The sequence below is a fragment of the Helicoverpa zea genome, chromosome 13 (genome assembly GCF_022581195.2).
Source record: "Helicoverpa zea isolate HzStark_Cry1AcR chromosome 13, ilHelZeax1.1, whole genome shotgun sequence".
NCBI lineage: Eukaryota > Metazoa > Arthropoda > Insecta > Lepidoptera > Noctuidae > Helicoverpa > Helicoverpa zea.
In genome coordinates this window covers 8,012,496-8,036,807 of record NC_061464.1, presented here as the reverse complement: position 1 = coordinate 8,036,807, position 24,312 = coordinate 8,012,496, and the positions used below count along the sequence as shown (strand labels likewise).

The 24,312-nt window shown below is 38.1% G+C and overlaps 1 protein-coding gene across 1 annotated transcript; it reads left to right on the top strand.

Annotated features, from left to right (window-relative positions):
* The first annotated feature begins 5,348 nt into the window (after positions 1-5,348).
* On the top strand, positions 5,349-6,188 carry LOC124635987. The gene has a single exon (XM_047171947.1). The coding sequence runs from the start codon at positions 5,349-5,351 to the stop codon at positions 6,186-6,188; it is 840 nt and encodes a 279-aa protein (XP_047027903.1).
* Positions 6,189-24,312: the final 18,124 nt, after the last annotated feature.

Genomic DNA, 24,312 nt, shown 5'->3' with positions numbered 1-24,312 from the left:
AGGCAATTAGATTTAAGAAGTGTTTGATATTAATTTCAACTTTAATATCTCTATGCGTTCATGTGAAAAAGGGTAGGTAGTACCTAAGTTTATAATTATTAAAAAATATTTTATGTTATGTAAGCAAAAATAATATTTTAATATTTTATGTAACTTCAAGTTTATCATTTTCGCAGTTTTTCCTTTATCTCTAGAATTTCAAGATTCTGAGTTCACGGGAAGTACCTTGTAGGTTTTGATTCCCTAGCGTCTGACGGAAATTAGTCTAAGGTGTCGGTATAAACTGCTGTATCTTTTGATCGCGTTAACTTAGAAGTTTGATATTTTCACTGCTTAAAGGGACAATAGACCTAGGTATTTGGTATAAATTTCAATTTGATACCTTTATTCGTTCGTGAGAAATAAGGTAGTAAGTTTCATTTTATTAAAATATTTTTTTATATTATATAACTAAAAAAATGAAATTTTCATATTTTTTCCTATATATGCATTATATGACAATGCTTCATGCCAAATTTCAAGACTCTGAGTTTACGGAAAGTATCCTGTAAGTTTTGATTCCTTTGCGAGTGTCGAAAATTTGTTGAAAATATCGACATAATCGGCTGTATCTTTTGATTGGCTTGGCTTAGAAGTTTAATATTTTCACAGCTTAAAGGGACAATAGACTTGAGTATTTCATGTGAATTTCAGCTTGATACGTCTTCGCATTCTTGATATAAAGGGTCTTGACAGACAGACAGACAGACAGACAGACAGACAGACAGACGGACAACAAAGTGATCCTATAAGGGTTCCGTTTTTTCCTTTTGAGGTACGGAATCCTAAAAACAGTAACCACAGCTAAAAAAACTACATTATAAAAACAAAATGACCAAATCTAACAATAAAGTAAAAACAATGTGGAGCATAATAAATGAACGTACAAATAAGAAAATTCCAAGTGACAAATGTAACATAAACCTACAAACAGATAATGGTGTAACCTCTGAACCTATGAAGGTAGCAAACATATTTAATATATTTTTTGCTTCAATCGGAGAAATAAAGAAAAAAACCAATAAATACCCTGAAAAACGTAACTGCGGTGCACCCTACAGAGAATACAATCTTCCTCAGTCCAATAGATCCTTGTGAGGTGAACAAATTAATTAAAATTTTAAAAAATAAAAAAAGTCACGGTATTGATGAACTCCCACCTACATTACTCCGAGAATGTGCAGATGAATTAACCTTGCCATTTTATAAACTATTACACCAATCATTCGAAGAAGGTACATTTCCTAACCTCTTAAAAATAGCCCTTATAAAACCTATTCATAAAAAGAATTCTAAAACTGACCCAAGTAACTATCGCCCTATTGCCCTTTTACCGACGGCTTCTAAAATATTCGAAAAAGCGATGTGCAACCGAGTTTATGCGTTTTGTGAAAAGTATCGTATATTTAACGACTGCCAAAACGGTTTCCGTAGAAACCGACACTAAGTCGGATCAAATTAATTCTATTTCATTTTTCCTTCCAAATCACCACGTCAATACCACAGGGCAGCGTAATAGGATGTTACTTATTTTTAGTTTACATAAACGACCTTCCTGATAACATTAATGAGTCATGTGTTCTATTTGCAGACGACATATCTATACTTACGTCTTGTGAAAATAACATAAACTTAAATGAAAATTAAATTCTATATTAGACACAACAATAAACTGGATGACAGACCATAACTTAGAAATTAACTTTAACAAAACCAAAATAATTCCTTTCGGCTAGTAATAAAAGCTCCGACAAAAAAATAAGAATTGCCCTTACTCAAAATACTAAAGCTACTGACTAAAATACTGACTTTCCGACTACTTTTCTCCGAATAAAAATTACGAAACGACCGAATGAGATACTAAAGTCTTCGAAAAATAAACATCACTGTTTGTTGCTATAATACTATTCTACCTGTATAAATTACTTTCTACTGAAAACTATAGTTCGGCCATTCAGAGAATGCGTTCCTGACACGTCGCGATTGAACTGACGACGTAACTTTGCAATGGCGTTGCAGTTACGATAAAAATATTTTTGCTGGTTGTTTACCGTTTTAACAATTGAGGAGCATTAAAACAACATTATTATATCAATAATCAATGAATGTAGTTACGTCGTCAGTTCAATCGCGACGTGTCAGGAACGCATTCTCTGAATGGCCGAACTATATGCTTTGTAATTTTTAATCTTTACTTGCCTACTATTAATTCATAAATTACCTTTCATATTTCATAGACTTGGTGCCATTTTAACTATAGCATTATACTGAAAATATTATTCTCAGTGGTTAAACAATACTTTAAAAAAATATAAAAATGTACTTGCAATATAACTTTTACTTGCTTCATATATCATGAATTTTACTTACCACGGGTATGCTTCGATATCGTTACTTATTTCAGGTTCAGGAAAAAGTTAGAATTAAAGTAGTATTTACGCTTTAATCTAAAACCAAGTAGATTTTGGTTTCCTAGAATATTTTTAACCGACTTCCCAAAAAGGAGGAGGTTCTCAATTCGGCCGGTATGTTTTTTTTTCTATGTAAGTATATACCTACGTCGAATACTCCGAGGTTTATAAACCGATTAACGTGATTCTTTTTTTGTTCGACGCGGAATAGCTGCCAGTTGGTCCCATAGTCATCAGGTCAGGATCTGATGATGAGAACCCTGAGAAATCGAGGGCAACTTTCGAAAGTTGTAGCATTTGATCAACACCCAACTTTTATTTATTTACCGGTAATGATGAACTAGCTCCCTCCTCTTCCTCCTCCGATCCAGAACGGTACATGGGTACCTCATCCATATTTCGTAACAATACTAAGTTTCCTTAATATATAGTAAATTAGTAGTTTCTGTAGTACCTACATTTATCTATACTTCTATACTAATGTTATAAAGAGGAAAACTTTGTTTGTTTGTTTGGTTGTAATGGATAAACTCAAAAACGACTGGACCGATTTTAAATATTCTTTCACCATTAGAAAGCTATATTATGTGCGAGTAATATAAGCTATATTTTATCCCGGTGCGGGCAGTAGCTCCCACGGGACGCGGGTGAAACCACAGGAAAACGGCTAGTTAGTTATATTAGAGATAATACGAAAGCAAAAGCAACAAAAACTATTTATTTTCTTAACATAAACAGACTTAACATGCAAGCATTGGTCGTTGCAAACGCACTGCGCTCGGATCTTTCAAACTCGCACACGAAAACTAGCTGAACGCGACCCGAACCCGATCGCGCGTGCCGAACTGTTGAGGTATTTTCATTATTATTGAGAGTTAAAAAGTAAATTTAATAACCAACAATAGAAATTAAAACAGTTCATGCAAGTTGCAAAAATATGATTATTTTGTCAAAACCTCTGTTGTCGGTAACTTAGTAATTTTGTCGGAAGTTCAGTATTTATTATTATAGCTTATAGCTATATTATTAATAGCTTTAGTTTTATTACTCGAAGATTGAATTTTTTTAGGAGAAAAAGTTATTTGAACCTGCTCATATTTGTAGTTAAAATTGATATTTTTTGTCGTTTATCTTTTGGATTTTTTGTCGGTAATTCATTATAATGCTGGTTAATAAGAATAATAGTTGGCCACAGATCGCTGGAGATTAATTTGTTTTTCGGAACCATTATTATTATCCATTCCTTTCTACCCTCGCCAAAAACAACCCATACATATTAACTTTAACTTTAGAAAAAATAAATTAGAAGTAGTCGATAAATTCACCCTATTAGGCCTAAACATTGACACGCATATAAATTGGAAGTCACACGTCCAGAAAGTAAGATCAAAATTATCCAAATTTGCGTACGCTCTTCGCGAAATCAAAAACACCACAGACCTTAAAACTGCATTAACTACATATTACGCATACGCTTACGCATGGCTCAAATATGGTGTTATCCTGTGGGGAAATAGTACTGACGCGCCCACGCTGTTTACCCTACAAAAGAAACTTATTAGGATACTGGTAAATATCGAAGACACTGACAGCTGTAAACCTCACTTCCAGGAACTCAAAATCTTATCCCTCCCCTGCCTTTACATATTTGAAGTTTGTTAGTTCGTGCGAATGTATCCAGAATTCTTTTCTAAAAGACAGGATATACAAACAAAAATGTCTCTAATGCATAAAAATAGGCTGAATTTACCAACGTCACGTCTAAAAATGCACTCTGATGGTATGTTATGTCCATCAAAATATATAACAAACTACAAAGCGTGTCAAAAACTGCAAAGCGCTGAACTAGTCGCTCAGCACCGACTTGTGATCCTGGATGTCAAAGTAACTGTCTCGCCCAAAAGCAACAAAGATCGGCCCCCTCCAAGGATTAGGTGGCGTATGCTAGAGAAGGAAGAATGTGCTGATATGTTTAGGAACCAGGTTATGGACAAAATGTTAGAAATGAAGGAGATGGAATGGTAGATGTGTGAATGAATGTTGGAGTGAAATGGCAAGCCATATAAGGGAAGTCGCAAAAAACGTGTGCGGAGAGTCGAGAGGAAAAGGTTTGATAGATAGAGATACATGGTTGTGCAACTCCCTGGACAGTCCAAGAGGCCAAAAAGAGCTCTACCGAATTACGAAAGAGAGAGAAGCGATCGAGGGACATAACCCACATAAAATGCATGAAAGAAGAGTCTGGCAAGGTTTTATGTAAAGATGATGAAATAAGAGAGAGATGAAAGGTTTATTTTGAAAAGCTTATGAATGAGGAGAATGTCTGGGATAGAATACTCCAAGAGTCACAAGTAAATAAGGGATTGGTAAGAGAAATTAGCATGGATGAGGTAGAAAGAGCACTTAGAAGTATGAAAAATGGAAAGGCCTTGGGCCCTGATGATATACCAGCTGAGGTATGGAAGGTGTTAAAGAAGAACGGATGTATGTGGCTAACTTTATTCTTCAATAAGTTGCTGCATGAAGAAGTTGTAGTGGGACCTACACTAATTGTTGACGCATCAATATTGTTCATACTGTACTTGCATTGTGTTCGCCTCCTCAGTTGTCCCGTATATCGCACTACCAACGCACGCTACTAAATATTGTGACTGTACCAAATCGTATGTAACCTAATTGGAGTCAGATAATAAAAGTGTATTAATTAGTATTCGGTTTATTTACTTATCTCTGAACACGACACCCCACCATCTAAATTGGTGACCCCGTGTGGAGAAAGTGTGAACTGTAACCAGTGAATTTGGACTTGTAATTCAGTGAATCGGACGACCGGGGCAACTCACACAAGTGTACGTAGTGTCGGCTTAATATTAGTGCGCGTCAAATTAAGAAATTATAATGTCGTCTGAAGACAAGAAGGTCGTTATTGAAGAACATCAACTGTCGTCCATCTCCATCACAGCTAGAATTCCGGAATTTTGGAAGAAGTCGCCTAGAACATGGTTTATCCAAGCAGAAGCAGTTCTAAATCCTCAGAAGATGTCCGACGAATCAAAGTACCAGGTCCTTATTTCAAAATTACCCCCAGACGCAGTTGAGCAAGTTACACAGATCCTTGTGGATCCCCCTGAGAAAAATAAATATGAGACCTTGAAGAATAAGTTGATATTTATATATCAAGAATCCGAAGAGCGGCAAGTAAAAAAACTCATTGGCGAAATGGAATTAGGCGACCAGAAACCATCACAATTACTAAGAAAAATGCAAGACCTAGCCAGGGGACGAGTAAATAACGAAACACTCATAGTTATGTGGCAGAATCATTTACCAAATTCGGTGCGAGGAGTTTTAGCTGTAACGGAAGAAAAAGATCTAGAGAAATTAGCATCAATAGCGGATAAAATAATGGAAACGACGACTCCCATACACAGTGTTGCGACTGTCAAACAGGAACCAGGCCCATCCGGTTCTCAGGACCAAATTATTTCGGCAATAAACAAATTGAGTGATAGATTACAAAATTTAGAGTCAAGATCACGAGGCCGTTCAAATAACTGGCGAAGGAATAACTTTAGACGCAACAGATCCAGGTCAGGGTCAAGAAGTCGCACAAGGAAATTCGAAGATCCAAATTGGTTATGTTTTTACCATTATAAGTATCGCAGCAAGGCAACTAAATGTGTGGATCCATGTAACTGGAAGAAAAAACACGACAAGGACAAGCCAGCGGAAAACTAGAGTCGGTGCAGTCTGCGACGGGAGGCTGTGACCGTGCCTTCGGGAATCACCGTCTGTGTGTCAGAGACAGGAAATCGGGCTTAAACTTCTTAGTGGATAGTGGTGCAAACGTGTCAGTGTTACCGCGGAAAGTAGCCTACATGAAAGGTAATACAAGTGAGTGTTGTTATAAACTCTTTGCCGCAAATGGAACTCAGATTAACACGTATGGTACATTGTACTTAGAATTAGATTTAAATCTAAGACGAGCATTCCGTTGGTTATTTACATTAGCGGACGTACAGCAACCAATATTAGGTGCTGACTTCTTAGCTAATTTTCAGTTGTTAATTGACTTGAACGGACGAAGGTTAATCGATCAAATAACTAATTTAAGCACCAAAGGCAATCTTTCTAATTCTAGTGAGCCCACTTTGAAAACTATCGTAAATAATTGCCCTTATTATGATTTATTATGTGAATTTCCAGAACTAACTAAACCAGTTTCGTACAAAGAAACGCCTAAACATAATGTTTGTCATCACATTGAGACCACAGGACCTCCAGTGCACGCACGAGCCAGGCAGTTACCACCAGACAGGTACGTAAAAGCTAAAAATGAGTTTAAGATTATGCAAGAGCTTGGGATTTGTAGGCCGAGTAAAAGCGCTTGGGCAAGTCCCTTGCATGTTGTTCCTAAGAAGGACGGGAATATTAGACCTTGTGGAGATTATAGACGTTTAAATGCGATTACCAAGCCTGATCGATATCCAGTTCCCCGTCTTCATGATTTTACGTATATGTTAGATAATAAAAAGGTTTTCTCAAAGCTAGATATAAATAGAGCCTATTATTGTGTGCCAGTTTCGGAAAATGACATTGAGAAAACTGCAGTCATAACACCGTTTGGTTTATTCGAATTCGTGCGTATGCCATTTGGATTAAGAAATGCTGCACAAACTTTTCAACGTTTTATGCATCATACTGTTTTACAAGACTTAGATTTTCTTTTCAATTACGTAGATGACGTCATCATTGCATCGGAAAATGAAGAGCAGCATAGAGAACATTTACGAAAAGTTTTTGAACGTTTTAATGAATTTGGTATAACGATTAATTTTTCAAAGTGTAGTTTTGGTAAAGATAAATTAGAGTTTTTGGGTTTTGAAGTCTCTACAGAAGGAATTAAACCATTAGAAGATAAAGTTAAAGCGATTATTGATTTTCCAAAGCCGGATACTGTAGAGGAACTTAGAAGATTTTTAGGCATGTTAAATTTTTATAGAGCTCATATACCTCATTCAGCTGATCATCAGGCAGCGTTAAATAAATATTTAGGGAATTCAAAGCGTAAGGATAAAAGTAAAATCAATTGGACACCTGAAGCTACGGAAAATTTTGAAAAATGTAAAGATGATCTTAAAAATGCTACCTTATTGTATTTCCCATCGGCACATACACCTTTGTCATTGATGACGGACGCATCAGACACAAGTGTAGGTGCAGTATTGCAACAAAAAGTTGATGGCAATTGGAAACCTTTAGGATATTTTTCGAAAAAATTAACTGAAGCACAAAAGAAATATAGTACATATGATAGAGAACTTTTAGCAATTTATTTAGCAATCATACATTTTCGTAATTTAGTTGAAGGACAAGAATTAATAATTTTTACAGATCATAAACCATTAACTTTCGCGTTTACTAAATTAGGTACCAATAGAGAAACTTCTAGGCGAACTAGGCAAATTATGTTTATTAGTGAATTTAGTACTGACATACGACACATTAGTGGAAATAATAATATAGTTGCTGACACATTATCTAGAGTTGAAACAATAACATGTCCCACGACGTTAGATTTCGCAGAACTCGCCACTGCGCAGGAAGTTGACGAACAGCTTGCAAAATTATTGAGGGCGTCAAACAACAACAGTAAAGTAATATTGAAACGTGTAACGTTACTCGATACTGATAAACATGTTTATTGCGAAATGTCTACTAATAGTGCAAGACCATATTTACCTGAAAAATTTCGTCGCTTAGCTTTTGATTCTATTCATAATTTAAGTCATCCTGGTATTAAGACAAGTAAAAAATTAGTAAAAGATAGATATTTTTGGCCTGAAATGAATAGAGATATTGGTAAATGGGCTAAAACATGTGTAAAATGTCAAAGAGCGAAAGTTCAAAAACATACGGTTTCCGATTTAGAGTCCTTTAAAAGTACTAAACGTTTTGAGCATATACATATTGATATTATAGGACCATTACCAACCTCGCCAGAAGGTTATAGATATTGTTTAACGATTATCGATAGATTCACTCGTTGGCCAGAGGCATTTCCACTAAAAGAGATAACTGCAGAAATCGTAGCGAAAACATTATATGAAGGTTGGATTAGTCGTTTTGGTTGTCCCATAAAGCTCACTAGTGACCAGGGTCGTCAGTTCGAAAGTAACTTATTCAAAGAATTAATGATTTTAATGGGAATTATAAAGACACGTACAACTCCGTATCATCCTCAATGTAATGGTTTAGTAGAACGTTGGCATAGATCTTTAAAAGCCGCGTTAATGGCTCGCTTAAATAATAAATGCTGGGTTGACGAATTGGCAACTGTAATGTTGGGGTTACGCACAACGATAAAATTAGATACAGGCGTAACCGCTGCACAAATGTTGTATGGCAGTAATATTAGAGTACCCGGTGACTTTTATGATACAACTGATTTGAAAATTAGCGATTCTGAAAATTTCGTAAATAAGTTAAAAGCTGTAATTGACGGGTTAAAGCCATCTAATAGGAAAAATAAGTCACCAAATAAGATTTTTGTGCATAAAGACTTGTATGATTGTGAATATATTTTTATCCGTAATGACGCAGTACGGAAACCGTTACAACCACCTTACGACGGACCATATCGCGTCATAAGTAGAGATAATAAAGTATTTTGTATTCAGTTGCCCGACCGACAAGTTAAAGTTTCTATAGATCGTCTGAAACCAGCGTACATGTTAATAGAGGATGAATCGCAATCTAAAGTAGTTGATAATAGTAATAGGGATACCGTTTGTCGAAAAGTTACGAAAAAAGTAACAATTCAAACGGACGAACCCGATAGTAAAGTTTATACTACGCGAACTGGTCGAGTAAGCAAGAAGCCATTGAAATACCGATAAATTATTTTATTGTTAAAATGTCAATTTTGCAGATTTATTTAGGACATTAGTTTCAAATTGTGGTATCGCGATCTTTAATTTCATTTACGTTGAGACGATACATCAGTATAGTGGACTAAATTAGCAAAATGGGCTCTAATCAAACGAAAGAGAACGTCATTGTAAACGAAAATGTATCTAATGTGGCCCACATGCATAATAAGCTAAATATTATTGGCATAGTGATGATAGTTATTATAATAATGTTAATCATGGTATTTGCGTACGCACTGAAACGAAGATTCATTAGAGGCGTGAGAAAATGGTTAAGAAAAGAAATGGTAGCCAGTTCTGTAGCCTTACCTAGTATTAAGGTCGAAACTGTGCAACCTCAACATACAATGAGTCCGCCGTCAACAGCCAAAGTTGTGCTGTGATAATAATATGCTGATCAAAAACCCTCGTTCTCTCAAGTGATATTATATTTGTGTGAATGTGTAGTGAATGTTAAACAGTAGTGAATGTATATTTTTTATGGCGTCATCATGTCGGATACTGGAGACTCTTGGTCATTCGTACGAGTAGGCCAAGCGTGTAATTTTATTTTTTAATATGTATAGCAGAGTAACCCGGCATGATAACTACCCTTAACGTATATCGTATATAATATAGATTATGTATATTTCATGTTACCTATTATGTATGTAATCACATTAAATGTCAAGACGGACTCTCTAGAAGTGTTCCGCAACTGTAATAGACGTATATGAGTAGTGTATTACATAGATTTAAGGCAGTTACAGGACGTATTGTGTTATATTTTGTTTTTCGATCGTAGGACATTCTGCATAGTTTGTATTGTTGGTACCGGCCGGCCACAATGACTCCAAGAGAGGAGAACAGAGTATAACACAAAGGTTAAGAACATTTTGTACTTAGTTTAAGATTTTTTTTTTAGAAAGTTTTATCCTTTTTGAAGATAGATTTTTTTCTACTCTGTATTTGATATTTACTTTGTAATAATGAACATAAGTTTGAACCTGCACTCTCAGGCACGAGAGGTGTATCTTTTAATCACTAAGCCATTAGGTACAAAGCCAGTAGTACTGAGACAAACATGCGCTTATCGCACAACCCGTCAAGCATCTTGTTTCAAAGTTGTTATTGTATAAATGTATACTGTAAGCAAATTTTTGTTGAGACTGTAATTTAATAATATTGTTTGTGAACATTGTAAGCACTTCTTGGATTATATAGTAACTGGATAAGAATATATTTTTTTTGTAAAAAAATCTTTTGTCAAAAATTTTTTTTAAAAAAAGGGGAGGAATGATGTAGTGGGACCTACACTAATTGTTGACGCATCAATATTGTTCATACTGTACTTGCATTGTGTTTGCCTCCTCAGTTGTCCCGTATATCGCACTACCAACGCACGCTACTAAATATTGTGACTGTACCAAATCGTATGTAACCTAATTGGAGTCAGATAATAAAAGTGTATTAATTAGTATTCGGTTTATTTACTTATCTCTGAACACGACACCCCACCATCTAAAAAGTCATCCCACAAGAATGGTGCAGTAGTTCGCTAGTGCCCATCTTAAAAATAAAGGGGATGTGCAAGATTGCGGCAACTATAGAGGGATAAAGCTCATGTCGCATACTATGAAGGTATGGGAGAAAGTGATTGCGAAAAGAGTGCGAGAAGAGAGTGAAATTACCCAAAACCAATTTGGGTTTATGCCAGGTCGAGGGACAATGGACGCCATCTTCGCACTTCGCCAATGAGGGTTTTCGATACTTTTTCTGCCGCCAGGCGGCGCTTCGTATGCGTCAGGTCCAAACAGCTGTCAAATAGTATGGAATTGTAGGGTCCGAACTTATTGTTTATTGAAATTCTGTTATATTGGAAGTGTTATTGATTTTATTATGGACTACGGTCAGAATAAGGTTTCCGAACTAAAAATTGAGCTAAGAGAGAGGGTGCAAAAGTCACTGGTACTAAGGAAAAGCTTGTTGAAAAATTTGTTAACACAATATGATTTAGTTTTTTTTATTTACTCAACCTCAATAGTAAAACAATAATGCAGTGCTTTAATTATAAAATAAAAAAAAAAACACTAAAATCGTTCACTATTCATAGTAAAGATAAGCACTTTGACAGTTACCTGGACCTGACGACTCGGTGCTGCCACCTCGTGGACGCCATTTTAGAAAACCCTCATTGTGCGAGAAATACAGACGTGTGCACAGGAATCTGCACATGGTGTTCATTGACCTTGAGAAAGCCTATGATAGGGTGCCTCGGGAAGTGTTGTGGTGGGCCATGAAAGAGAAAGGTGTGCCTGGGAAGTACGTGGAGTTAGTTCGTGCGATGTACAGGCAGTCCTTTATGTATGTCCGATCGTCGGCCGGCAATACTGACCAGTTTAGTGTGGCTGTGGGCCTGCACCAAGGGTCGGCTTTAAGTCCTTACCTCTTTCTACTTATTATGGACGCCTTGACGGCGGACATACAGGAGGAGGCACCCTGGTGCATGCTATTTGCCGACGACATTGTCCTGGTTAGTGAGGATGGACCTGAGATCCGGAGCAGATTGGGGAGTTGGCAACAGAGACTGGAGAATGTTGGCTTGAAAATCAGCAGAACCAAGACTGAATACATGTTCTGTGATTTCCGCGGTCTCTCCAGTCCTGAAGCCATAGCGCTTGATAACGCACCTCTTCCTGTCTGCTCCAATTTCCGGTATCTCGGCTCGCTTATTCGATCGGACAATTAGGCAGTTGTCCCACCAACGACGTAAATTTAATCTATTTTTATGGCGTTGTGTGTACTTTTGTTGTTTATTTTCCCTTGTGGTAAATAAGTTTGTAGGGAGTAGCCCCACATCAGGAGTTAGGTATTATGAATCCGTTACAGTTCATCATGGAATCATCATGGTAGGCGTGAGTATATCGGGCGAGGATAATAAAATTCAATGTTACAATATAATCATTGCTTTAATCACACTTCGAAGCTTAATTAACATCCAATAACTCTCAATAATCGTAAAATAGGAAATACAGAACTCCATCGACACGCCAAGGATCATGTGACCACCATTTGCAATGCCCGAACCAATCTGACTGACTGAGTGTCATTAGAAACAAAAGGAACGGTTGTCATTATTGTCGGCTGCTCACGGCTGCCAGTGCTCAGTGTTGTGTCAAGAGCGAGAGGTACAATGAGCCTACAATAAATCTCCTTGGACGATTCCCATTGCACCTAACACTCTTTGGAGAACCACCACGATTTAACTAAGCGCCGTCACGGCCAGACTGACTTTCGCACGTCCTCGTGCGCCTCTGTGTCTCTAGCTTCTCTGGCGCTTCAGTCTGAAATGAAGAACAGCCTGTACAAACATGTCACACGCTCGTCCATCTCTGACCACTAGTACTTCATCGTCAAGCTCTGACTACTCGTTCCCCAACGTCACTCTCGAACCTCATGTCCTTTGTAGTCACTCTCGGACCACATGTCCTTTGTCATCACTCCGGACCACATGTCAGCCTATCGTCAAACTCTGTCTCTTGTTCTCAGTCGTCAATCTCTGTCCACGCCGCCACGCAGCCAAGTCACAATGCCAACTCTCATGGCACCACACGCCACCTCGTGGCCAAGTCACAATGCCAACTCACATGGCTCCACACGCCACCTCGTGGCCAACACACAACGCCAACTCACAAGGCTCCACACGCCACCTCGTGGCCAACTCACATGGCAACACACGCCGCCTCGCGGCCAAATAGTCAAATCCCACTGGACTGTGCTAATCAACATGGCTAGACTCACCAGAACCTACGACCAAGATAGGTCAGCTCTTAACATGACCCCATGCCGTGCTACAGCGTCCCAGCAAGCATACACGAAAATCAGTCACAGTTAATACACGTCGTGGAACATCGACCGTCATCATTCAGTCCCCAAGATCTGACACATCACACATATCATGGAACATCGGCCCTGGGAGCCAGTACCCACAGTATACATAAACAGTAACGGTCAAGTTAGTCACCAATCATCACTTTCAGAAGCCATCAGTTAGGTATGTCAAAGTACGTAAACCACAAAATCAGCATTGTCTACGTAACTGTCATCATCACATGATACTTTCTAAACTTCATGGTCGTGAATCGGCGTCTCGGCTTCCTAAGTCCTTAGTTACATTAGAACCTACAGTCGTAAAGTAAACCCACATGTCTCACATTTACTCTCTCCCCGTCTCCATACTACATAAATAACGAAACAGATCACCTGATCGTGACGTCGAGGTAAACCTCGTCAACTCGGCCACAAACCCATCCACGGTCTACCATAGCATCGACGCTACCACTGCAGTGTCAAGCGACGTCTCGACGTCTAGAAGTAGTGCAGCAACACCTCGCACGGCGCCCTCTTAGTCGACCTCGTTCTGTTCTCCAGGCTCAGTTCACCTAAGATGATATCTGTTAAGCCAGAAATAGAAAGTGCTTAGGCAACCGGTCAAATATTGACAACATATGGGTCAGCAACTGACCTTCTGGTTACGCAAGATAGTAAGACCTACACATATGTTACAATTTAAAGAATAGCAATCACTATTTAAATGAAGAAACTAGATACATTAAATACTAAATACTAAGCACGAAATCAAAGAAAGATCGAATTGCTAGTCAGACTCAACTTGTAAATTACTGAATCATTACAGCTACGGTTGTCATTCACATCAACGCCTTCTACTCGCTAGGCTTCACATGACCGTTGTGTCCCTTAACCGAGCTCTCAGCCCATCTTAGCGTCCTAGGGACCACAACCACAACCACAGTGACATGACACCAACTGTACCACCGATGTATACGGGTCTCTTCCTGGTCACCCTGATGCCGTCACACAGGCCAACGAGTCCCTTCCAGGTCACCCCGATACCCATCATTGGTACAGCTTAACACAATAAAAACCTTGGTCACCCCGATGCCATCACACAAGCCAACGGGTCTTTTCCAAGTCACCTTGGTATCCATCATTGGTACAACTTAACGCAACGAAATTACTGAGTAGGTGAACATAACACCTTACCAAAAATCTATAGGTAGTCTGATGCACAATTCAATCAAATGACGCAAAACTGAAATATTCCAATTTGAGGTTTTAATTAATAAACAGAAATCAGTACGTCGATTCTATAAAATCTCACATTTCACTTCGACATCACTCTCACTTCGCATTCGTTCTAAAGGTAGAATTCCGTGGACGCGACAATAGTCAACCTATGAAAATGTATGGCACCGTTGCCGAGGCCCGTGACAGTCGCGCGCGGCCGACGAATTTCGTAAGCTGCTCGCGGCATTGTCAACAATTTAATTCTGGTTTTACTAAAATTCTATAGATGTTATTAAGCGCTAGACCATGTTGAGAAGCGTACGGCCGCGAGCGGCTCACGAAATTCGTCGGCAGCGCGCGACTGTCGCGGCCCTCGGCAGCGGTGCCACACATTTTCATAGGTTGACTATTGTCGCGCGCGGCTGCGACAATCGCGACCCACGGAATTCTACCTTAAAGTTTCGTGATTGACATTGTCAAACTACACTAGCGCTACACTTTCGAGCGTGTTGACCAGTTGAACTAAATTAAACTCGAGATTTTGACAGATTTGTCAAAATCTGTCTATCTATAGGGGAGTGTTACGGAGTGGGTCGGAAAATGGTTTTTTTAAAAAACTATTTAATTGGCTAAAATAAAAATGTATTGAAAAATAATTAGAATCAATCAGAAAATAGAAAGAAAGTTGCCCGACGGAAGTCCAATCCAAAACTGAAGAAATATTATTATTGCTAATTAAAATAACATCGGTTTCCTATTGCATTGACGTCAATGCAATGGGAAACTCAGCATTTTAATTTTATATTGGTAACAGGGGTTATTTCGATATAACAACCCCCCCGTTAAGATCGATCATCACATCTCAAAGTGATGAGAGATGTCAGGATTGATGTATGCAAAATCATGTATGCTAAATCGCGTATGCTTAAGTGGATTTACGTCGGACATTACAATAAACAAAAGAAACATATTTAAAACACCAAAAATAACAACTAATTTCAAAAGACATCAATACAACTGTTAAGGATAGAAAAGTTACTCAAAAATAATAATTATTAACTACATTTATCATTATTTAGGATGCAAGGAAATCCAGATTAGAGTTAACAATAAAAGTATTTAAACAATTAAACATTATTGATTAATAAGAGCAATTATTAAAATCTAGATAAATCAAGATGACAATATGAAAAGAAAGAAAATTATTACTTAATTACAAACCATGTGCATTCATTACAAATTAATTATCATGAGTCTTGCCAAACAGAATATTCCTTTTAATAGGGGTTGGCGTCACTCGTAAGTCCTCTATAGACTCTGACTCGTCCTTATTGACGGGTGCTATTGTATCACCATGAAATACAGTTTGAGAGGTTGGAACCGAGTTATTTTTTGTGTTATGACATTGGTTAAATATTTGAATGCAACATGGGGCATTAGTACGACAAAGTAACTTACGACTCTTATATAAAATGTAAAATAAGGTTAACATCGAGATGCATAGACTAAAAGACAAATAGTGAGTGCTATACATTTGAAAATGAGATGGATTTTCTATCTTATTGATCTCTTCTTCAAAAGAGTTCAAGTGAATACTGGCTTGCAGCAGAGAATCAAGATTATCTAAGTTATTTAACTTTGAGTAAGGTAATCGTTCTAGAGTTTTATTTAACTTAGATCGCTCACAACAATCATCTTGTAAGATGTTGAAATTTGATATTTTATTGGTTACATTTCCAATAACTGTTTCGCCAACAGCGGCGAATTGCAACGTCTTGTAAAAAGCCTTACAGTTTCTAGGCAAAGACAAGATACCAGTACCAAACAAAATAACGTCAGAACTTATGTCTTTATCATTACAAGTTACATGACACTTGCCAGGTTCAGATTGTACAAAAATCCAACGATTTAAAGTTAACTTATGAAATAGATCAATTGAACCGTGAATAAGTTTTGTAACACAAATGTCAGGAAGTTTGCTAATCACATCACTTAAGAGAATCGTTTCGCACGTAGGGTTAGCGACTGCTGAAAACACATTGGTTAACACACACACGTAACACTTATCACTTATTAACTTGCACTTGTCTATGTCTGCGATAAGTGAATAAAACATGCGATCAGCTGTGATTGCTACATATGAGCTAGTTGGCTCGATAAGAACGTAGGTATCTGGTTTCAACATATCGTAGGGAACAGGTAGGGGAATGATCCTATACAGGTCATACACCTGAGGTAATACGAGAGGGATCTTGACAACAATAATTACCTTATTTAAATGGAAAAAGCACACAAGTTGTGAAATGTCAATAAGATTGTGTATATTTTGTAGCGTTAAAGGAACGGGAAGTTCATAATGGCTAGGAAGATTATTCCTTTGCTTATCTAACTCACTGTAAAATTGGTGTGGACTGAGTACAGTGGGATGCAACACGTTGAGTTTTGCGAATAGAATGGCATTGTTAATATCTTCGATATCAAAAGACAAAGTCATTATAATAGACTCTATATAATGAATTTAATAAGGAACTTAATACAGATTTAATTTCTAGCTTGTTGTTACTATTCACAACAGTTTCTAGTATTTTATGGATTGTTTCCATGTTCCTTAAAATGTGGTTTTCGTTTTCGTTGACCTTAGATATCGTGTTATTGAAATATGATATGGTCGACTTAATTACATGAATATTATCTTTCATGAGATGAGCGAGACGTTTCTCATCAGTTTGTACTTCGTCTATGGCTTTCGAAAATCTCACCGCGTCTTCAGAATCCAAAGTGCCAAAAATAGTTTTAAGGAGAGAGCCACCGAAGTCCATGAGACCTCTTTTAAAACGCATATGAGGTTTTTCGTCGACCAATAAATAAGATACGGAAGAAAACTTACTAACGTTAAGAATATGACGATTTTTTAGAGCGGACAACGAATTGATACAGTCGGACTGTATCTTAGAAGAAGCTAACGAGTTGCAGAATACATTGAGCTTTTCAAATAAAAATTCGACCTTATCTAAATTAGGTTGTACATGACCTATATCAACATATGCTATAACATTCCAATCACTATTAGTGAACTTAATGTCTAGAAGCTTATCAAAGTAGACGCCAGGACTGCTGACGATAGAAGTAACGTATTCGCATGTGATCGGCGATGACAGCGTCGATCTGAAATAACAATGAAACGCTCATGTATTACGTTACTACTGTTGCGTCACTGGCCGGCTTGATTTCGTCGTAGTGGTGACGTACGTGTTTACGATTAATAAGCAGCGTAACAGAATGGTTGCCATTTAGTTTTATTATTTTGAAAGGGCCTTTCCACACAGGGGATAAGGCCTTATTTTGCTTGTGATGGCAACGGACATATACCATGTCTCCTGTTTTATTAACCCCCGACGCAAAAACGACGGGGTGTTATAAGTTTGACGTGTCTGTGTGTGTGTGTGTGTGTGTGTGTGTGTGTGTGTGTGTGTGTATGTGGCATCGTAGCTCCCAAACGGATGATCCGATTGTAATGCGGTTTTTTTTGTTTAAAAGGTATGTTAGTCGGGAGTGTTCTTAGCTATGTTTGGTGGAAATCGGTTCAGGTCTTCAAGGTCATCAGCTCGTTTGATAGGTGTGATAGGAATGTTACACGCTCAGTTTACTTGCAAGTATATGTGGGATCTGAAATTTGAAACACTAATGTCTTTTGGAACCACTGAGCTGGTCTGCTGTTAGGGCACGAAGGTAGGAGACGTAACCCTGAACTGCCTTTTAGTAAACCCATCGAGTTTGGGCTCGTTGAATTTGTCTTGACGAGTTCTCTTCATGTTTCTGATTGACGAGAACCTGATGCTGGAAATGGGATGTGGCGAATGAAACCCTGGAATGCTGGAATGAAACGGATAAACCGATTTATATTTTTGCTGAAAATCTAGAATGAATAATCTTTATTGTTTCTCAATCTGTGCAATTCTCCCAGAGCCAGTTTGTCATGAGGATTGTTAAACAGCTTCCTTTGGCCGAGATCGCATATAGCGACCCCATCTTAAGATAAAATAAATTAAATGAAAGAAGGAAAAATTAAGGAGCTCCTTTAAAAAGCATGAAATAAAATTAAATTATAAATTTAAAAAAACCCCCGACCCAAAAAAAGTACGCAATTATTATGACAAAAGGTTAAAAACGCTAAACCCTATAAAAAGCAAAAAATAACTTTTAACACTACGTAAACTAAATTTTGACGTGTCGGGGGACCGCTTTTTACCTTCATAAATACTTACATAAATCAAATGATACTTACCTAATTACAACATTCGTTTAAAAAAAAAACACGTATCTAAAGTAATGAATTAGAGCGGTCCCCCGACACGACAAAATTTAGTTTACGTAGTGTTAAAAGTTATTTTTTGCTTTTTATAGGGTTTAGCGTTTTTAACCTTTTGTCATAATAATTGCGTACTTTTTTTGGGTCGGGGGTTTTTTTAAATTTATAATTTAATTTTAGGACAATGGTTTCGTACGAGAATCATAATAAGTTTTTGATTTCTCTTTTGAGGATTGAATATTTTGGAGAGCCTTCTGACGACTGTAGTATAGTCGGTGATTAAGGGCTCGGATGTAATCCGTATAGGTGTTTGTATCAAGAGTATCGATGCTTGAAGGTAAGTAGGGTTTGAACCCGAAAAGCAATTCCAGGGGTGAGTAACCTGTGGTACTATGTATATTTGAATTATATGCTATCATAGCACTAGGAACATAGAGGTCCCAGGTATGTTGGTTCTCACCGATATATGATCTAAGGTATTCCTTTAGAGTAGAATGACTTCGTTCAAGGCTACCACATGTCTGAGGGTGGTAAGGAGATGCGAACACATGTTTGATGCTGAACAACTTCTCAAGTTGTTTGAAGACATCAGAGCAGAAATTGGTGCCTTGATCGGATATTATTAATTTAGGAATCCCCATATGGGATATGAATAGAACTAAAGATTTCGCTGTTTCTTCAGCGGAACAAGATTGCATAGGATAGGCCTGAGAAAATTTAGTCAAGTCATCTTGTAAGGTAAGTAAGAACTTATATTTGTGTTCATGTGTTTCAGGAAGCGGACCGACTAAATCGAGATAAAGTTTTTCGTTAGGCCGAGATGCTGTAGATGTTATAATCATAGGGGCCTTATTCGTTTGTCTTAGAGGTTTATTTATTTGGCAAGAGCGGCAATTTTTCACATAATCCTCGATGTCTTGCCGCATGTTTTTCCACCAGAATTGGGTTTTGATTCTATCAAACATGCGCGATATACCCGGGTGGCCAGCTAGTGGTGAATCATGATTATCTCTAAGAATGCTTTTGACCTCGTCAGGGGTCGGATAACGTATAGAATTACGATAGATGTTTACTTTTATATTAGTGTTATGAAATAGAAATGATAAAATATTATAAAGTTTTGTGTAAGATAATCTTGTGTAAGGATCTGTAAAGTCTGATATAGCGAATTCTTTTTCTTCCATATACCAATACTTTATCATTTCTCTATAATCACGAAGGAGGTTAAATATGTCCTTGTAACTCATTTCATCATAGTGGTTAAGTTTTAGAAATAAATGTGTAAATAAATGATTATCATTAGATGTGGAATAGTAAGTATTTAATTCGCGTTCTATGTCGCAAATTTTAGGTTCACTAGTGGAGGCGTCCATGATATCCTTGCAATATGGCACGGATTCATCTAAGTCAATGGACGTCGGATAAGCAATAAGCTTACACTTTGCTTTCATCAATGACTCGTTATGTTCCTGGATAACGGTGTCGAATGACACGTCAGGCTGTTTTATAATTTTAAGAAACTGCTCGTAAGTTTCTGATATAGATGGTGAATTACGTGCGTCTTCTTCGTTGTTAGAAGTCGATTGATTGCAGATAACTGAATCGGAGCCTTCGTTATCCTGTAATACATTTACGGGGAAACGCGATAAAGCGTCGGCGTTTGCATTTAATTTACCCTTTTTATAAACGATTTCATAATCGTACTCTTCGAGTTTAAGACGCCATCTGACGAGTCTAGATCCTGGATCTTTGACATTGAAAAGCCACACTAGAGGTTTGTGGTCAGTAATTATCTTAAATTTACGGCCATACAGATAAGGGCGGAATGTTTTCACGCCAAATAAGATTGCTAGGAGCTCCTTTTCGATAGTCGAATAGTTGCCCTCGGCTTTATTAAGGGTGCGCGAAGCGTACGAGACGGGTTTGTCAGACCCGATTGCGCCCTGAGATAGTACAGCACCTATCGCATAATTAGAGGCATCAGTTGTTAGAAGAAAGGGTTGTGTAAAATCAGGATACTGAAGCAGAGGCGCCGAAGTTAATTTATCCTTGAGGGTGGTGAACGCTTGTTCTTGGCTGTTCGACCATTGAAATGTGGCATCTTTTTTCAGTAGGGCAGTCAGTGGTTTAGTGATCTTGGAGAAGTTATTAATAAAACGACGGTAGTAGCCGACTAGCCCTAGAAACGATTTTATATCCTTTGGATTCTTAGGAGTAGGGAATTGAGAAACGGCCTTGACCTTTTCGGGATTTGGACATACACCTTTATCGGTGATTATATGCCCAAGATAAGCGACCTCGCGTCGCAAAAACTCACACTTGTCAGGTTGGAGTTTTAAATCGAACTTTCGGATGCGGTCAAAAACTAACCTGATTTTGTCCATATGAGATGTCAAGTTACTACTGTAGATTATGACGTCATCAAGATAAACATATGCATGGAGACCTTCGAGACCAGAAAGGACAGTGTTCATTAATTTCTGGAAGGTCGAAGGGGCGTTTTTAAGCCCAAAAGGCATCCGCAAGAATTCGTAATGCCCTGTACTGCTAGAATTAGTGTTTATTGAGAACCCCGTTTTTTGTGCATCTTGGGAGTTCATTCTGATCTGATGAAAGCCACTGGAGAGATCTAATGTACTGAAATATTTTGAGTGGCCTAACTGATCTAATATATCAGTAATAAGCGGCAAAGGGTAACTCTCAGAGACAGTGACGTCATTCAGACGGCGATAGTCTATTACTATACGCCATTTCTTTTTACCTGAAGCGTCCATCTTCTTGGGAACTACCCAAACAGGGGCGCTCCAAGGTGACGTTGACGGACGTATAATATTTTGATCGAGCATCTTGCGGATTTGTGAGTCCACTTCTTCCTTGTGGCACTCAGGAAAACGGTACGACTTTACGTGAATAGGGGCTGAATCACCCGAATCTATAGAGTGCTCGATCGCGTTCGTAAATGATAGAGGTTCGCCCTCTAAATGGAAAATATCTGTGTACTCAGAACAACATTCTAGCAGTGCCTCCTTTTCTTCGGAGTTTAGATGAGAACAACGTATTAGATTCAATACCTTTTGAGGTCTGTCAGATTCTGAATAGGATAAAGCATTGACGGATTCGTTTATATCTGTGGCCGTATCATATTCAAGAGGCGTTAACTGGACTTTAAAGTCTCGAACTTGGATATCAGAGTTAGTAGTATTTAAAACGGTTACGTTAATCCTTTTATTAGGCTTTATAGTAACAAGACAATTTGCGATATAAATACCTTCGCTTATAGAATGATCTAGTAATAGGCCCTCATTATTTTTATAATGTTCAGGTGAGTAATTAGATACTGCGCATTCGATGACCGCTTCGGAACGTGCGGGAATGACGTAAGTCGGTTGAATATAGTTTATGTCCAGGCTCTGTCCGCATATATGAACTGATTGTGAGGTATAGTCAATATTGGCTTTGAAATGATTTAAAAAGTCGCTGCCAATGATATCGTCATACTCTAGGTTAATGTTATCGTCAACTACATGGAACTTAAACTCGTGGCGATTATTATTCAATGTAAAATACATCTGACACGTGCCTAAAGTTTCTGAATAGGTGCTCACATTATTAAAACCTTTTATCTTAGCTATTTCACGAGATAGCTCAGGCGCTTTAGTTAAACTTGACAGTTTGACCAAACTAATACTCGCTCCCGTGTCGATAAGAAGGCGCAACGGATGAATGGAAAGAGAAGTACTCACATATACGTGAGGCAATGACACCTTTTTAGAGTATGAAGATACCTCGTAGACAGGAATTTCGGGATTGATTTTAATTTCCTCTTTAGGATAATGCGGCATAGCGGACTCATTATGAGAAGGAAATTTTGGACTCAACGATACAGGGGCTCTAATAGGAGCTTGTTGAGATGAAATGGTATTTTGGCTCGACGAAACAGCGGTTCTCTGTGGAATGTGTCGAGATGAGACAGAGTTTTGACTCAGCGAAACAGGGACTCCTTTTGGAGCGTGCTGAGATGAATTTGGCTTTAGACTCAACGATTCAGAGGCTCTTGGAAGAGTGTGTTGAGATGAAACAGTGTAACGACTCAGCGAAACAGGGACTCTCTTTGGAGCGTGCTGAGATGAAATAGGATTTGGACTCGACGAAACAGGGACTCGCGGAGGAGCATGTCGAGATGAAATATCAGAACGACTCAGCGAAACAGGGACTCTCTTTGGAGCATGCTGAGATGAAATAGAATTTGGACTCGACGAAACAGGGACTCTCGGAGGAGCATGTCGAGATGAAATAGTAGAATGACTCAGCGAAACAGGGACTCTCTTTGGAGCATGCTGAGATGAAATATGTTTTTGACTCAACGATTCAGGGACTCTCGAGAGAGCGTGTTGAGATGAGATATCGTTTTTATGCGATTTATTTATAAAGGTACGAGTGCCTAAATTATCCGGATAACGACGGCACATTTTCGTAATCCGTGGTGTTAGTTAAAAGAGTTTTCAGGGTCGTCGCCGTTCTCACAAGGAACATAATAAGGTGTCGGTGACGGCGCCGATGATATCGGCGGCTCGAATGTAACATGATGCATCGCAGCTGGACGGTCGCGATTCTCGGAATTAAACGTATTACGCCGTTCGCTATTATATTTTCTTTTGCGGCATTGAGTAATATCGTGACCTCTGTTTTTGCAATATTTGCAGAAAAGTTGAGACCCCGAGTTATAAAATGATGTTGATGGTTGAGGCCCCGAAGGAGTAAATGGTGGACCTGTGCGCTTTTGTTTCTCCCGGCATTCAGCATCCGAGTGCCCGGGTTTACCACAGATCCTACATTTAGGTTTAATAGATGTTTTATACAGGAGGTTTTGTATCTTTTCCTCCTCGAGAGCCACGTTGATAGCATCATTAAGTGATTTTGGGTTTCTACATCTGACATTATTACTCAGTCGTGGATTGAATCCTAAACTAAAAGTAAATAATGCCAAATCTTCGGTCATAGCGATGCGACCGGATATGTCCTTCTTTAGGGATTCAGAATTATAAATTTCTGATTGAAGATCGGTGAGGCAGCTTTCTACACGCAGGGCAAATTGCGCAACAGTTTCGTTTGTTGTTTGCCTGCACGATTGTAAGTCTAGCAACAAATGATTATAATGCTTCCTCTCACCGAAATTTTGCTTAAGAAAACATTTCAACTGATTAAAATCCGAAAATATTTTATTAGAGCACGCAATCTGAGCTTTACCTTCAAGGCGTGATAGAATATATTTATTTAATAAAACTATTTGACTTGGTGATGCTAAATCTAAGGCATTTTGGCAGTTGGTGAGAAAGGCGGTAAGAGTTTCGCGCTCTCCCTTATAAGGGCTAATAAAATCACAGAGCACCTTGATGGGAAACTGTTCGCTCAACGACATTTTCTTAGAAGAGGAATTTTCGGCTGTTTCCGTAGACATTATGAACTTGAAAGGAAACTATAAAGGTAGACGAGTAGCACGTATAATTATGATAGAATAAGGGTTACGATATGTGATATCCTAGGTAATAAAAAT

Bases quoted from the DNA above. Each gene is read 5' to 3' on its own strand.
- LOC124635987 (XM_047171947.1), top strand. From the start codon at position 5,349: ATGTCGTCTGAAGACAAGAAGGTCGTTATTGAAGAACATCAACTGTCG.